Genomic DNA, 14,970 nt, shown 5'->3' on the forward strand with positions numbered 1-14,970 from the left:
TTATTTTGTACATAGATATTCTATTATTTCCATTTACTTCCATATTGCATGGAAAATGAGCATGACATGCTCTATGTATTTATTTTTGTATCTTTAAATAAATCAATCATATTGTCACACTTGAACTGTTGCAATGAGATGTCATCACTGCTATGCACATCAAGACTATGCCACACGGAAACACAAAACTGTGCGTGTGTGTGTGTGTGTGTGTGAGTTTGGGTATGAGGTCACATCCCTACCTGTAGTACCTGTTTTGTTTTTGAAGAATAAAATACCTTTGTGTCACCCATGCCTTAACCATAAACAATGTGCCATTCTTTCGATAAGGTACAGGGCTTACCATATTCTGTCATGTCACAGGTGCTAATCTCACCTTCCAGGAAACACAGAGACACTCCAGAGACCTCCCTATTCTACAGTCAGATCAGGCTCACTCTGCGCAAAGAATTCTGGGAGCAGGGGTCAAGTGGTCAAACAGCAATGCCGAGGCAGACCTTTTCATGCTGATATTTTTTATCAGAGAAATATACATGCAATTTTGCATTTGTAAAACATTGTCTGTGGAGCACACATTGTACCGTTGTGTGAATTGTACCAGTGTTACTGATGTTTAACCAGTATACCCCCAAACTTTACAGCTTTCGTGCTATCTCAAGCCTCTGTTCTCGCCACCCTGTCTTCCTCCTCTCTGCTGATTCTCTCTTTCTTTCCTTTTTCTGGCCTCCAGGCTGCCATGCAAGATGATCGTGCTGTTTTTAAATCTGTCATTCCCTCCTCAGGATCAGGGTTTATTTTTGTCTCCCCCTGCTGGACAGCACCAGTTCCTGGCTGTGTACCAGTCATCTTTCCTAAGCCCCCTTCACACATGCACTGGACGCCGGAATGTATCCGGAGGAGCTTTGAGGTATAGTTTATATTAATTTTGGAGATTGTTACTTCTGTATCTGATACAGCATATTGAAGGCACAAGAATGGAAAGGATCCTCCGGCCCGACCGGTAGAGGCAGGGAGTGGTGAATTCACCACACTGTGCTGATAACATAAGGGGCTATGTTGGGGCAGTGACTGGTTCAGAACTGGAAAAAAGAGACAGAGGCCATGGCCATGGCCCAAATCACACCCTAGCAACCTATGCAGGGCCCTAAGCAATGATGCGTGACTGTCAGATCTATTTATGCTTGATAATATGGATAGCTTAGCATGTGTCAAAGTACCTGCATGTCATCTGATCAATCACTGAAAAAGAAGGATCCTTCACCTGCACACTACGCAGGAGGTGTTCCTGTTTGCTATCCTGGAATTCATTGCCAAAGGAAATGGAGGAAGGTGGAATTCAGAATGGAAAAAATGAAGTGAAATTTAAGTAGTGATCCAAGGCCTATATATAAACAAAAACAGCTAGGTAGCTAACACTCCTTAGTATTTATAGAACATATGTTTTCAATCGTACAAGGTGACTTGGCTGTTGTAGTTACATAAGAGCAAAATACTGATTGATATGAGTACATAGCCAGCTCACCTGGCTAACGTAACTGGCCTCAGAGTTCACCTAGGTAGAATTATAAAGCAGATACACATTCACGATTGATTTATAATGTTTCTTTGTATGAAGTATGAAATTTGGGACATAATCCATGTATGAAATCCAAGTATGAAATTTGGCACATAATCCATATTTCACAGATTATTAAATTATGTGGATCCCAGGGAATCTCTGTGATCTGATCTACAATCTTTCCTACAACTGCCAGTACCAAAGTGTGTGAACGGCAGAAAACTGACCCCTGGTGCCAGCAGATGTACCAAGTGACTCTATGTGATGATGCTGACACTACTCTATGACTCCACCATTTTGTCTGTGTGAAAGCAATCTTAAAGAGGTCTGAACATGAGATGTCCCTCTCAGAAATAACTCATCTAACCACTTCTAAAGTTTCAAGTTTCCTTTAATTCACCTCTTCCCCTAAATCAGATCTCCAGTGATGCTGAAATTTTGCCTTTATGTGGTTAATGCCTTTGGGGGGGATTGTAGTTCTGAGGCAACAGCCATGTTGAGTTGTAGTCCTCTGAGTCAGGCTTTCCAGGGTACTTCAAAAGCCTGTTCTTACATAAGGCGGTGATGACTGATGAGCTATCGGAGATGTAGTGATGTCACCTTTGTTTGGTCATTTAACCAACATTGCTGTTTTCCAGATATGTGTGTGTGTGTGTGTGTGTGTGTGTGTGTGGCTTGCTCCAGGTAATGATCAGCATTTTAGTGATTGTTTTGCATTGTATCTCAGGCTGGTCTTCCAAGGCAAAAAAAGAAGAAATGAAGAAAATGTAAATAATAAGATTCATCTTTAGCTCCTGGAATGCCTTTGTCTAACGATGCGAAAGAGCTATGTCTGATTGCTTATCATGACAGCTTTCACAGAGACACATTCTGACATTTGTGCTGACATTTCCATTTTTTTGCTTTGTCATAATTACACAGCTAGAAAAGAGTCATGATGCATCAGTCTCAGAGCAGCAGCAGATACAGAGGTTGTAGGATACCACTACGGTAAGTCCAAATTTAAAAGTAAAATTCATATTGTTTAAAAGAAATATTTATCCTCAATAACATTATTATCATATATACAGTATGTATTTGCTTAGAATACATATTTACAATTTACATGAGTAGAGATTCTGGGTTTCCTTGTACAGTTTGCTTAACACTACAGTGCGCTCACTTTACAAGAAACGCGTCTCTATCTTTTGGACATCCAGTATCAACAGCTTTCCTCAGACTGTGTCTGTTTTATCCATGTCTCTCCACCAATTAAAGAATAATAATAAATTAAGCAAACAAATTTGGAAATCTGTGCTCAGTTTTTGGTGGAAGGACCACATTCAGAAGAATGAAATGGTACACTCTGTGTAAGTTTTCCTTTACCCAGATATATGACAGATGTGAGATATGTAAAGTACATGCTTCTTTTTGTTTGGCAAATATGTGATGTGCAGACCTCTCAGTTTATAGTGTGTAGTAATGTTAAATTTCATTTAAAGAACAGTGATAAATCTCAGATTTGTAATGTTAAGGTAATCTAAATTTAATGTATAGTGTATGAACTCGGATTTGTAATGCTGTAGTTATCTAAGTAGTCTACAGCATCAGGTCTCAGTTTTGTAATTTTAATTAAAGCTTAATGTACAGTGTTTAATTTCAGCTAAAAGGACAAGCCATCTCTACCTGGGGGGGCAGGACCCTGCACATCACTATGGCTACAAGTACAATTGTTCAACAGCAGATAAAGCCTATCATCTCAGTTCAGGCCAACCAATGGAGCAGTGGCATTTGTGATTGTTTCAATGACCTGCCTGACTGTGAGTCTGTCTAACTGTTTGTATATTAATCTGTCTGTCTGTTTCTTAGTATAAACCTGTCTGGGAGTCAGCATGTTTCTCAAGTGGTCTGTCCCTTGGTCTGTTATTTGGTATGCATCTGTATGTAAGTCTGTCAGCTTCTCTATGAGTCTGTATGTCTGTTTCTTAACATTAACCCGTCTGTTTGCATGAAATTGTCTGTGAAATTGCCACACTCCAGTCTGAATGTGGCTGTAATTCATATTCACTTGAGAGTGTTGTTTCAGTGCATGTTTGTTTGAACATGCGGTATATGTTTGTTAGTGTGTGGTGTACAGTGCATTTTTTTTTACTCTGTGGTTTAAGTGCATGCTCGTTGGGGTGTGTGGTTTAAGTGCATGTTTGTTAGTTTGTGGTTTAAGAGCATGTTTGTTTGAGCGTGTGGTTTAAGTGCTTGCATTGCAAGTATTTCATTTACTGGGATGAGAATGAATTGTGTTTCTTCAGGCTGCTGTGCCTTCTGGTGTTTTGAGTGTTTTGCCTGCTTCACGGCACAACGTTTTGGAGAGTGTCTCTGTCTTCCCCTGCTGGATTGGACTGCATGTGTGCCTCCAATCTCCCTGGCTATGCGTGTGGCTGTGCGCCACAGGTATGGAATCCAGGTAAGAAGCCTGCCTCCCTGCTCCTCCTGCTCCTCCTGCTACTCCATCTAAGACTGAGTTCTGCTTCTGCTAAAGGTAGCTATCTCTTTCATTTCCTCTCTTCTCACTCTCTCTGTCTCTCTCTTCTCTCTATGTTTGGTATTTGATGCCACCGACAACATTGTTTTATGTAACTTTTTTGTGCAACTGTTTTGTGTGTGTGTGTGTGTGTACGCGTGTGTGTTTGTGTGTGTGTGTGTGTTTGTGTTTGTGTGTGTGTGTGTGTGTGTGTGTGTGTGTGTGTGTGTGTGTGTGTGTGTGTGTTTGTGTGTGTGTTTGTGTGTGTGTGTGTGTGTGTGTGTATGTATGTCCAGGGCAGTATCTGCGGAGACTGTCTCTACGTGTCCTTCTGTAACGTGTGCTCCTGGTGCCAGATGTCCAGGGAGATGAAGAGACGCCAACAAACCCTCACCATCATCACCACCCAGTCTGAGGTCATGACCTCTCAATCCCTGGTTGTGACCTCTCACATGGCTACCCAACCTACAGCTCCTCAGCCCCAAACTGAGGACTGTGTGAACTTTCGCCCCACACCCTATGCACCCCAAAACCACAACTTTTAAACCCCAAACTGGGCCTTAAATTCCAAACCAAACCTAATGCATTCGAAACCACAAGCTTTGAACCTCAAACTGAGCCTTTAAGTTCCAGACTAAACTTTGTACATTCCAATCCACAAGTTTTAAACCCTTCATACCTTCATACCCAAAACCCGACCCTGGCCAGCAGCGCTTCAAACAGTGTAAACGTAAATAAAATCGGCTGGGGAAGTAATAAGTGTTTAACCGCAGCTGTCCTGGATCTGGACACATGTGCACACATGGGGTCCTACACACAAATAAACTGTACAGTTGGTCCCTCATGTTGGACGTGTGTCTGTAAGAGCACTCCACTCCAGAGACAACAGCAGTATATGGAATATAAATGTCCAACAGCAAAGAAAGTGAAAGAATTTATGATATGAGATGACAGGGTTTGACGGTGGAGAAATGCCTGACATGAGTAATAACTGGCTCTTTCAGTTTGATGAGTTTTCAACACCGACAGTGTTGCTCAGCTGAAAGAAAGACAGCTGCTGTTACTCTGAGTGAATGTGTAACTCTCTCAGAAAAAATAAAGAAATGTTAACCAAAAGGGTGCAGGTTCCAAACCCAAGTAGGGCTGCTCTGTGCTTGAGCCAGAGCACCTTTCCTAAGAAATATATTGCTGTTGAGTCCTGCATACGCTAGTCTAGATCACTCCTTGTTCTGTCATTTGACTTTCGACTAAGGAAACTTGGACCATCAGGTCCATCATGTTACCAGAATGTTGCGGTTTCAATCCCAACCACAGTGACACTTAAAATATGTTGCCTACCTTCCTTCTGCTGGGCATCAATATTACAGAGATGCACTGCGGCTAATGACTGCAGAATAGACCTCTGTTCTGGTCAGGGGAGTGTGCTCATACTAGCCACCTAAAGCATGAAACATGGTGATAAACTTAGACTCAACACAGTTCCTAGACTTGAACAAAGATTCAGATCTGAAGAGTGCGCTTGGTGTTTTGTGTAGCAGTCCGTGCAGTGTTTGAAGAATCAGTGTGTTTGATTCACATGTAAATACACAGCACAAATAAACTGATCAAATTGACTGGCGTGCAAATCAAATAAATGATATCTTTAAAAAAAGAAAGGATGTATTATGCATAATTGTTTGATTGTGTTATTATGGAAGTTGAAATTTTATCATTGTTAACTAATGTCATTTGATTTTTTCCCCTTTCCCATAAGTCATTTTCATTTATGATCAAGCGAAAGCAGATTCTTGGGGGACGTACAATCAGGTTTGACAGCATTTATAGCTGTGTGGCATTTCCTTTAGACCTCAGGAGTAATAAGACCAGACAGAGTAATTGGATTCCAGTCTGCACAGGTGAGGAGAGCTCTCAGGTAAGAACATCAATTTGAACCCTTCCACTTCCATAAGGTGTAGGACAGAGATGTCTGTCTATCAAATGCAACAGGCAAAGGCATGGAAAAGGAAAAGGCTGTGCTTCGATTTGAGTATGACTGCGACTTTCGCCATATTTACTTTTGTTATGATACATGTGCATTTCACGGCCCAGCGACCCAGTGCAGAAAATAGCCTTTCTGCTGGAAAGAACAGAAAGAACATCTGAAAGATACAGCTAGTGGTGTCTTGATATCATATTATCTCCTGGGCGATCATCATCAAAACCGATGATGAACAATACGTTGTGGTACAAAGCTTTCACTTGAAAATATATGAAGAAGAAAAACTGTTAGATTGCCTTTTTTCAAATTAATCAATTAAAAATCAAGGCGTGGGGAAGATCAGTGACTACTTTCAGTCTTGCAGGAGTCAATAGTCTGTAAGCAGGTGAGGGATGTGCTGGGTTTCATTCCAAACCATCTCTCACACATTTAGGGTTAAATGAGCTGTTATCTGAACATTGCTCTTTTTAAAAGAAATACATGCAAATATTTTTATATAATGGATAGTTGTAGCCTTGGAGTGTGATTTATCAACCTTACATTCCAGCCATGCTGTTATTCATGGTAACAGCATGGCCGGAACATTCTATCTGTGTGTTTTTGAAAATTTGCTAATCACTTTAGATATTAAACCGCAATCCATTACAAACTGTCATCCACTGTGATACAAAATAAGAGTTTCTGGTGCAGCCAGCAGCACCTGAAACCTCACTACTCTTCAACACATTCGAAATACTATCACAGTTACTTCACTAACTGCAAATAGCGTGCACTATAAACCAGAACGTGTTGCTCTTTGTTAGACTTTTCCTTCACTGACCACCTCTAACAAACGATGCCTCTGCATTTAAAGAATCAGCATTTGAGGAAGAGTTTGAGCAGAAATTCGTTTTTTCTTGAGATGTTTTGATGTGCATTCCTCTGGGGGACAGGAATTCACATTGGCAAGTTCCCAGAACAAAGAAGCCCATATAATCTGTAGAAAATATGAGGAAAGAGGAAATACAATACATCTGTCTGTCTGCAGGTCCACAGTCACTATGGCGACGAACGTTGTGATTCAGCAGGCACCGGTGGTGACGTCTCAGTCCTCAGATTGGAGCACTGGACTTTTTGACTGCTTCAAGGATATGAAAGTCTGTGAGTTTTTGGATTACAGCCAATCTTACACCATCAGCTCCCTGTGGCAGCCAATTACACACCATCAACTCCCTACGGTGGCCGATGTAATGCTATGCAATGTAATGCCCTGCGCCTCCAGTGTAATGCTCTGCAGTGTAATACCTTGGGCCTCCAATGTAATACTCAGAAGTGTAATGTCCTGTAATGCAGTGTAATGACCTGGGTCTCCAGTGTAATGTCCTGTAGTGTAATGGCCTCCTCTGTTTGTCCAGGCTGCTTGTTCTACTGGTGCTTCCCTTGCATGGCCTGCAGAACAGCTCAGAAGTTTGGCGAGTGTCTCTGCCTGCCACTGATCGACACGATGTCCACGGCCATCATGATCATGCTTGACGTCCCCATCATCGTTCCCGCGATTGGCCTGTCCACACGGGTCGCCGTGCGTCATAAATATGGCATTCCGGTGGGCTCCATCTCCTCTCTCTGCCGCACTTCTGCTCTCTTTCCACTTTTGTCCCCCTCTCCCTGTCTCTCTACCTCTGTCCCCATCTCCCTCTTTCTCCCTCCATCTCTCCTTTATTCTCTGTCAGCACTCTCATTCCTCCTAATCTTTCCTTTCTTCCTGTGGTTTCAGGAACAGCGCATAATTCAGTATGCAATGACTGTCCTGCAGCAAAAACACAGAGTTTCAGTTTCGTTCATAGAAAGAGTTTTAATTTATTTATTTTTTTAGTTTTATTTTTGTCTTGTGTGGATGAAGCAGCCAGCTGTCTTTGCATGCAGGGCTCCATTGCGGGTGACTGCGTGCAGGCCACCTTCTGCAGCGTCTGCTCCTGGTGTCAGATCGCCCGGGAGCTCGACCTCCGCGGCAAGCCGCTCAAGGTCATCAACTTCCAGCCTGCCCCTGTGATGATGCAGCCCACAGCCATGACCGCCCCACCCACATTCATGCCCCCCCCGCCTGGAGGCATGACCACCCCGCCCACATTCATGGCACCTCCTCCCACAGTCACCGCCTACCCCCCGAACTTTGTGCCCTCACAATCAGACGACGGGGCCAACCAGACTGTGGTTGTGAAATCCAATGTCCACACAGTCCAGGTGAATGTGTGAGCTCAGCCTCTGGGGCCCAAAGAGAGGATTGTATAGATAGCGTACATGCTGTGTTCATGTAAACAGGATGTTCACACATCACGGTGCGCTCTGCTTGGTGATGGGCGTGTGCATAATAAAGAATGGGAGCTCCTCTGCATGTATAAACCTGCTGTGCTTTGCTGCTGTGGCTGTTGAGTGTTGTTGTAACTGTTTGGCCAATCAGGCCATGTCTGTTTTTTGTTAGTCATTCATAGCGTGTGGCATGGGGGCAGTATTTATGGTAATGCAATGACAGTTCCACAATAATGTGCTTAGCAATGGTTGGTATGTCTGACAAATTTTACAGATGTAATAAAGATGCAAAATAAAACTAAAAAGAAGGAAGAGATTGAGGCAATATTATTCTTTTTTTTATTTTGTAGGTCACATTATACTTTTGAATGAAATGTACAAACAAAACAAAACAAAACAAAATGTGTGTACTGTGTGAAAAATATATATACATATACATATATACATATACATATACATATACATATACATATACATATACATATATATACATATATAATTTAATTGTAGTCCTTAGTCAATAACCAACAGGAAGTCCATGAAGAGCCAGGATTTCTCAGCCAATCCTGAGCCAATCCCCAATCTGTAGCAGGGGGATTAGAGAGGAAAGCTGAATGAACAGGGCAGGGGTTCAGTAATCCCACAGATACATCTGAGCAGAACAGAATGTTTCAGGGTTCATTTCCTCTCTGGTGAATGAGAGATTGTGCTTTTCCTGCTGACCTTTGGACCGAGGGTGGCTGCTATAACAAGCGGCCCAGAAGGAGAAGGATAGTCACAGGGACAGCCGACGCCACCGCAAGGTAAACTTGGTATGCATTTCTGTCAGAAACACAGTCTGTAGCCTTACTCAAACAGCCAAGATTTGACTTTTATTACTTCTATTACTAATATGTTTAAGGTTCTTGAACAGAAGTAACTTTGACTTTCATTAGCGAGGAGTGTAATCATGAGGAAAAACAATGGCAATATATAATGAATATGTATGATTTACATTTTTTAAATTAGCAATGCTTGGTATGTCTGACAAATTTTACAGATGCAAAATACAGATGTACAGATGTGTGATTTCCTAAGAGCTTACCAATATCACACCACTGTCACTGGGCAAGTGGACATCTCTTTTTGTGGTGTATTTTCTTGAAAAGTCCCTGCAGCCTATCAATAACATTGCCGTCATGTTGCAGTGATATTATAAAGTGATAATGTCAAGACTGAGAGACAACAGAAACTTGCATTAGGGTTTGGGCTCATTTCTGTGGTTTTGGGAGGAGTCAGTAACCATGGCAATGCTCCTTCAACAGCAGAGAGAGATGGGCGTGTACAGTTGGCTCCTCCTTCTGCTCTCTGTCTGCTGGCTCCTCCCTCACCGCGGTTGCCGTGGTAGCAGGATCCTGGTGGTCCCGGTGGATGGCAGCCATTGGGTGAACATGGAGGTGCTGGTGCGGGAGCTGCACTCACGAGGACACCACCTCACCGTGCTGCGTCCCAGTGACAGCTGGTTCATCGCGAAGAGCGCTCCGCACTATGACTCCATCACCGTGATGATGGGGGAGAGCGAGGTCGGCCTGGGGTTCTTCCATGGCATGGTGGGGCAGGTGCTGGAGGCCAGGAAGAGGGGGCCGGTCCTACGCTTCCTCCACCAGCAGAAGGAGCTGGCGGCCCTGCTGAGAATCGCTCACAGGGCCACCTGCAGGATGCTCACCACTTTACTGGAGGACCACAGCCTGGTGGCCCAGCTCAAGGACACCCAGTTTGACCTGATGCTCACTGACCCTGCTATGCCCGCAGGCACCGTCCTCGCCCACTACCTCCACCTCCCCCTGGTCTACAACGCCCGCTGGACAAGTTTCGGGGAGGGTCACTTTGAAATCGCTCCATCGCCCCCCTCATATGTCCCCGTCCCTGGGTCTGAGCTGGGGGACCACATGGGCCTGCGTGAGAGGGCCCGGAACCTTCTACAGTATGCCACCAACTTCCTGCAGGAGAGGCTGGTCATCCTGCCGCTGTACCGTGAGCTTCTCCGCCTCCACTTCCCCCCAGGAGCTGACCTGCCCTCCATGCAGCGCGCTGCCGACCTCTGGCTGATGCGGACTGACTTTGTCTTCGAGTTCCCGCGCCCCACCATGCCCAATGTGGTCTACATGGGGGGGTTCCAGTGCCGCCCGCCCCGCCCCCTCCCGCCCGAGCTGGAGGAGTTCATGCAGAGCTCAGGGGAGCACGGCGTGGTGGTGATGTCACTGGGCACGCTCATCTCCGCCCTCCCCATGGAGATCACCGAGAGGATCGCCGCCGCCCTCGCCCGCCTGCCGCAGAAGGTGGTGTGGAGGTACGTGGGCAAGAAGCCTTCCACCCTGGGCAACAACACCCTGCTGCTGGACTGGCTGCCCCAAAACGACCTGCTGGGCCACCCCAAGACCCGGGCCTTCCTGGCGCACGGCGGCACCAATGGTCTCTACGAGGCTATCTACCATGGCGTGCCCGTGCTGGGCCTGCCGCTGCTCTTTGACCAGTTCGACAACGTGCTGCGCTTGCAGCTTCGAGGGGCGGCGCGGGTGCTGGAGGCGGCCACGCTCTCCACGGAGGAGGTGCTGGAGGCTCTGCAGGGTGTCCTGGAGAACCCCTCCTACCGGCACTCCATGCAGAGGCTGTCCCGCCTGCACCGCGACCGGCCCCTCTCCCCACTGCACAGTGCCATCTTCTGGATCGAATACGTCATCAGGCACAGGGGGGCTGCGCACCTGCGCAGCGTGGCCTACCGCCTGCCCTGGTACTCCTACCACAGCCTGGACGTGGCGGCGCTGCTCCTGGCCCTGGCAGGAGCCTCTCTCTGGGCCGTGCTCACCGCCTGCAGGCTGCTGAGGCCTCGCTTGGTCCCCAGGCACAGGAAGGCCTGAGAGAGGGGCATTTGGGGACATCCTACAGCCAATCAGAATCCACTGGGGGCGGGGGAGACAGCTGATTATCAAAGTACGCTGATTTTCCCAGGATCCTAACTGGAATCAACAATTGATTCGGGCTGTTATTCCTGTAGAGAGGATACTAGATCATACATTACTTCACAGCGTGAGGGAGGTGGTGACCGTGCATATGTAGAATGTAGAGGCATTCATAATGCTTCATAACAATACATACATGCTCAAATTAATTTACTAAATTATGGCATTAAAAAGTAGACAGTTTACTGTGTGGTATACGCTTCATTCATTTTAATGAACAGCACTCCAACTACAACTGTGGCTCGACTGGTAAAACGCTCTCTGTTATTTTGTTCAGAACTGGAAAAGGACAGAAATTTTGAGGAAAGGTGTTTTCTGCGCACATTTACTGATGGCTTCCTGCTGACTGGGAGGAAGCCAAGCTGTAGTTTCCTCAGATGAAAATCTTCATGGAACAGCGTCATTGTTTCCTTTTTGTGACACATACGCTTCCATGTACCGTTATTGCATCAGTATTACACTTGCAAAAGTAATTTGTAAATAGCCTGCTCACTCTTACAAAAAAGTGTTCATTGATGTTATTAAATAATTGAATTCTTGATGCATTTCTTAATTGTTTTCATTGGGTTTCATGTATTCTCTCACTTTTGATGCCTGTGTTCAGCGTCATCCTCAACTTTGGGACACTTGGCATGTTTAAACTGTGAGAAAATCCTGCATTCCTCCAGGATCCCCCATAATTCCCTGCTCCAGCTCAGCTCACAAACTCAAATAACAATCACTGGCAGAAAAGCACCAGAGTGAGGGAGGCCACTGGAGTCTATGAGAAGGAGAGTTGCTAAACAGCAGTAAATCCCTTCCTGTTCTGTGGGTCTGACCCTAGTTTTATAAACTGGTGAAGAAATACAGACAGAACAACCAGAATGCACCAGATTCAAATGCTTAGGTGTTTCCAGTGCAACACATTTTTCCCTATAATATTCTGACATAAAGTATAAACAGACTGAAGGGTTTTTGACTTGAAGGCTTTCTGTCAGTGCATTTGCTACTGAATAAGATTTGTGTGTTTTAGTGTGTGCGAGTTTGTGTGGCAGTATCTTTGTGTGTGTGTGTGTGCTTGGGGATTTCTTCATACTTGTGAGTGTGGGTGTATGAGAGAGGAAGAGAGGGAAAGAGAGTGTCTCTGTGTGTAGCCGTGTGTAGATGTGTGTGTATGTGAATGTGTGTACGTATGAATACGTGTGTGTGTGCATGTGCATTTGTGTGTGTGTTCCCAGAGGAAGTGGAGTAATGTCCTTCCAGTGAAATCTCTTGCAACACACAGTACAAGCAGTTCCTCTGGGTATGATGTGACACAGAGAGCAGAAATGAGGTGGTGATTTGCCTCACATTATAAAGGCAGACAAGAAACAGCTTCTGAAGAAACAGCTTCTGGTTCCAGGCACAAACACAGACCCACACGGACCTGCTCATTATGCTAGATATGTTCAAAGATTACAGTTAAATTAAGCTTTTGAAGTCAATGTTTCAGCAGTTTACCCTTGTGAAATACATCGTGTCATGTATTTCTCTGCTGTGTTAATGGTGAGAAGATGGAGACCTTCCTGACACTTGCACAGGCAGTGGTTTCACCGGCAGAAGGTGCCAGCATGCTCCTATCCCGCTGTTCCCCCTAAGTGATTTTCATCATAAAAGCTTAAGGGGGCTGAAAACCACGACCACCGACCCTGGGATTCGAACCCACATTACACCATTCTGTTTTTGCTCCTCGGCCTGGACCTGAATCACCTCCCGGTGAGCAAGATGAGAAACGACAGCTGCAATCTCTCCCTGGAGGTGGACACAGCGGGTTTGACCTGTATATACAGCCTGTCCTTCACTCTGGGGCTGCCAGCTAACCTGCTCTCCCTCTGGGGACTGTACCAACTGGTCCAGTCCAACAGGGGGATCCAGCTCGTCTTCATCCTCAACCTGCTGGTGTCTGACCTGCTGCAGCTCCTCACCCTGCCAGTGTGGATGCTGTACCTGCAGAAGGGGCACAGGTGGCAGTACAGCGCCGCGGGCTGTAACATCATGGGCTACCTGTTCTACATTAACCTGTACGCCAGCATCATGTTCCTGAGCCTCATTGCGCTGGACCGCTACCTGGCCATCGTGCACCCGCTGAGCAGCCGCAGGGTGCGAACCGGCCGTGTTGCAGGTCTCACCACGCTGACCGTGTGGACCCTCACCATCCTGTTCTGCCTGATTGGGCTCTACCCCTCGGTGTTCGACCCGGAGACTCGGCTCTGTCTGGAGCGCTACCCTGTCAGCGTCCGATACGCCCGCTTCAAGATCGCCACCGTGGTGATGGGCTTCCTAGTGCCCTGCGCCGTGCTGGGGTACGAGAGAGAGAGAAGAGAGAGAGAGAGAGAGAGAGTGTGTGAGCCTGTGTGTGTGTGTGTGTGTGTATGTATGTGTGTATGTGTGTGTGTGTGTGTGTGTGTGTGTGTGTGTGTGTGTGTGTGTGAATGTGAGAAAGAGACAGAGAAAGAGAGAGAATGTCTGTGTGTGAGTGTGAGTTTGAGTGTGTGTGAGCGCAAAAAAGAGGAAGGCAGTGTAAGTATATGTGTATGTATTTGCGTGAGAGAGAGGGAGAGTGTGTACGTATGTGTATGTGTTGAATTGTGTGTCCGTGCATGTGTAAGATGTTTTTGGGTAAAGTCAGAAACAAAATGCTTGAAAAAGCTAGATATATTTTGTATAATTGATTACTGTAAGCTTTAATAATGCACTATACACAATGTTTTTTAAAAGTCATTGTTAACTATGGTACATGTAATGTTAACATATGGTGTATAATTGCAATACATTAATAAGTATTAAAATATATTGATGCCAATAGAACTGATTCTTCATCAGAGAGGGTATTATTAAAATGTTGAACCAGACTTCAGACGGAGACAGAGGAAGTAAACCTTTTGTAAGATCCATTCCTTCATGTCACTATCTCAGCTTCTCTCCCATAGGTACTCTTCGGTTCGTATTGGTGTAACGCTGCGGAATTCCCCCTCTGTGTCTGACCACGACCGTCACAAAATCGTGGGCACGCTAACCCTCATCACCATCATCTTCGTCGCCGTCTTCGGCCCCTACCACCTTGTGGGTGGCTACAAGTTTGTGGCGTTCTTCCACCCCGGTGTTGACCATTGCGTTCTGGAGCGGTCGCTGTTCCTGACCTACCGTCTGTGTTACGGTCTGACCAGCCTGAATAGCCTGCTGGACCCCTTCTTTTACATCTTCCAGTGCAGAGATGCTCGGAGGGAACTGAGCAGATCTCTGCGCTGTCTGGGGGACGAGTCAGACACCCTCGCCTCCCACGACCACCTGGTCCAAAGTGATAACCTGTAGCCCGACCAATCAGCCCCCTACAGACCCTCTCCCCAAGCAGCAGTTCAGACAGTGAGCTTCTCAGAAAAGGGTTGCAGGATGGATGCTCAGGTGGGCTGCTGTCCCCCTGACCTGGGCGAATTACTCCAGGAATTACCCAGCTCTATGACTATAAAATATGTAAAATGTCAGCTAAGTTACGTAACATGCATGAGTACCGTCGCTTCACAAATAAAGTCCAACAAACATGGACCTTTAAAGCAGAATGCTGGATTTATTAGGGAGGGTTAGAATGTTTGATTTATACTTGAGGAGGCCAACCAAATACTTTTCCTTACTTTTG

The 14,970-nt window shown here is 45.6% G+C and overlaps 3 protein-coding genes across 3 annotated transcripts; all 3 read left to right on the forward strand.

Annotated features, from left to right (window-relative positions):
- The first annotated feature begins 7,073 nt into the window (after nt 1-7,073).
- LOC118774421 (cell number regulator 5-like) lies at nt 7,074-8,265 on the forward strand. Its single transcript, XM_036523768.1, has 3 exons — nt 7,074-7,173; nt 7,428-7,615; nt 7,936-8,265. The coding sequence occupies exons 1-3, from the start codon at nt 7,074-7,076 to the stop codon at nt 8,263-8,265; spliced, it is 618 nt and encodes a 205-aa protein (XP_036379661.1).
- Nucleotides 8,266-9,077: 812 nt separating this feature from the next.
- On the forward strand, nt 9,078-11,216 carry LOC118774422 (UDP-glucuronosyltransferase 2A1-like). The gene is made up of 2 exons (XM_036523769.1): nt 9,078-9,122; nt 9,624-11,216. Exon 2 carries the CDS (start codon nt 9,633-9,635, stop codon nt 11,214-11,216), a length of 1,584 nt encoding a protein of 527 aa, XP_036379662.1. The 5' UTR covers nt 9,078-9,122; nt 9,624-9,632.
- A 1,845-nt stretch (nt 11,217-13,061) lies between these two features.
- On the forward strand, nt 13,062-14,648 carry LOC118774423 (probable G-protein coupled receptor 132). The gene is made up of 2 exons (XM_036523770.1): nt 13,062-13,639; nt 14,267-14,648. The coding sequence occupies exons 1-2, from the start codon at nt 13,062-13,064 to the stop codon at nt 14,646-14,648; spliced, it is 960 nt and encodes a 319-aa protein (XP_036379663.1).
- Nucleotides 14,649-14,970: the final 322 nt, after the last annotated feature.

The sequence above is a fragment of the Megalops cyprinoides genome, chromosome 3, assembly GCF_013368585.1.
Source record: "Megalops cyprinoides isolate fMegCyp1 chromosome 3, fMegCyp1.pri, whole genome shotgun sequence".
NCBI lineage: Eukaryota > Metazoa > Chordata > Actinopteri > Elopiformes > Megalopidae > Megalops > Megalops cyprinoides.

What these genes read in the sequence shown, in the direction of transcription:
- LOC118774421 (XM_036523768.1), top strand. Translation starts at nt 7,074, where the DNA reads ATGGCGACGAACGTTGTGATTCAGCAGGCACCGGTGGTGACGTCTCAG. An exon ending in CTTCAAGGATATGAAAGTCT is followed by an intron (nt 7,174 to 7,427) that starts GTGAGTTTTTGG and finishes CTGTTTGTCCAG; the next exon opens with GCTGCTTGTTCTACTGGTGC. An exon ending in GTCATAAATATGGCATTCCG is followed by an intron (nt 7,616 to 7,935) that starts GTGGGCTCCATC and finishes CTTTGCATGCAG; the next exon opens with GGCTCCATTGCGGGTGACTG.
- LOC118774422 (XM_036523769.1), top strand. Translation starts at nt 9,633, where the DNA reads ATGGGCGTGTACAGTTGGCTCCTCCTTCTGCTCTCTGTCTGCTGGCTC.
- LOC118774423 (XM_036523770.1), top strand. Translation starts at nt 13,062, where the DNA reads ATGAGAAACGACAGCTGCAATCTCTCCCTGGAGGTGGACACAGCGGGT. An exon ending in GTGCCCTGCGCCGTGCTGGG is followed by an intron (nt 13,640 to 14,266) that starts GTACGAGAGAGA and finishes TCTCTCCCATAG; the next exon opens with GTACTCTTCGGTTCGTATTG.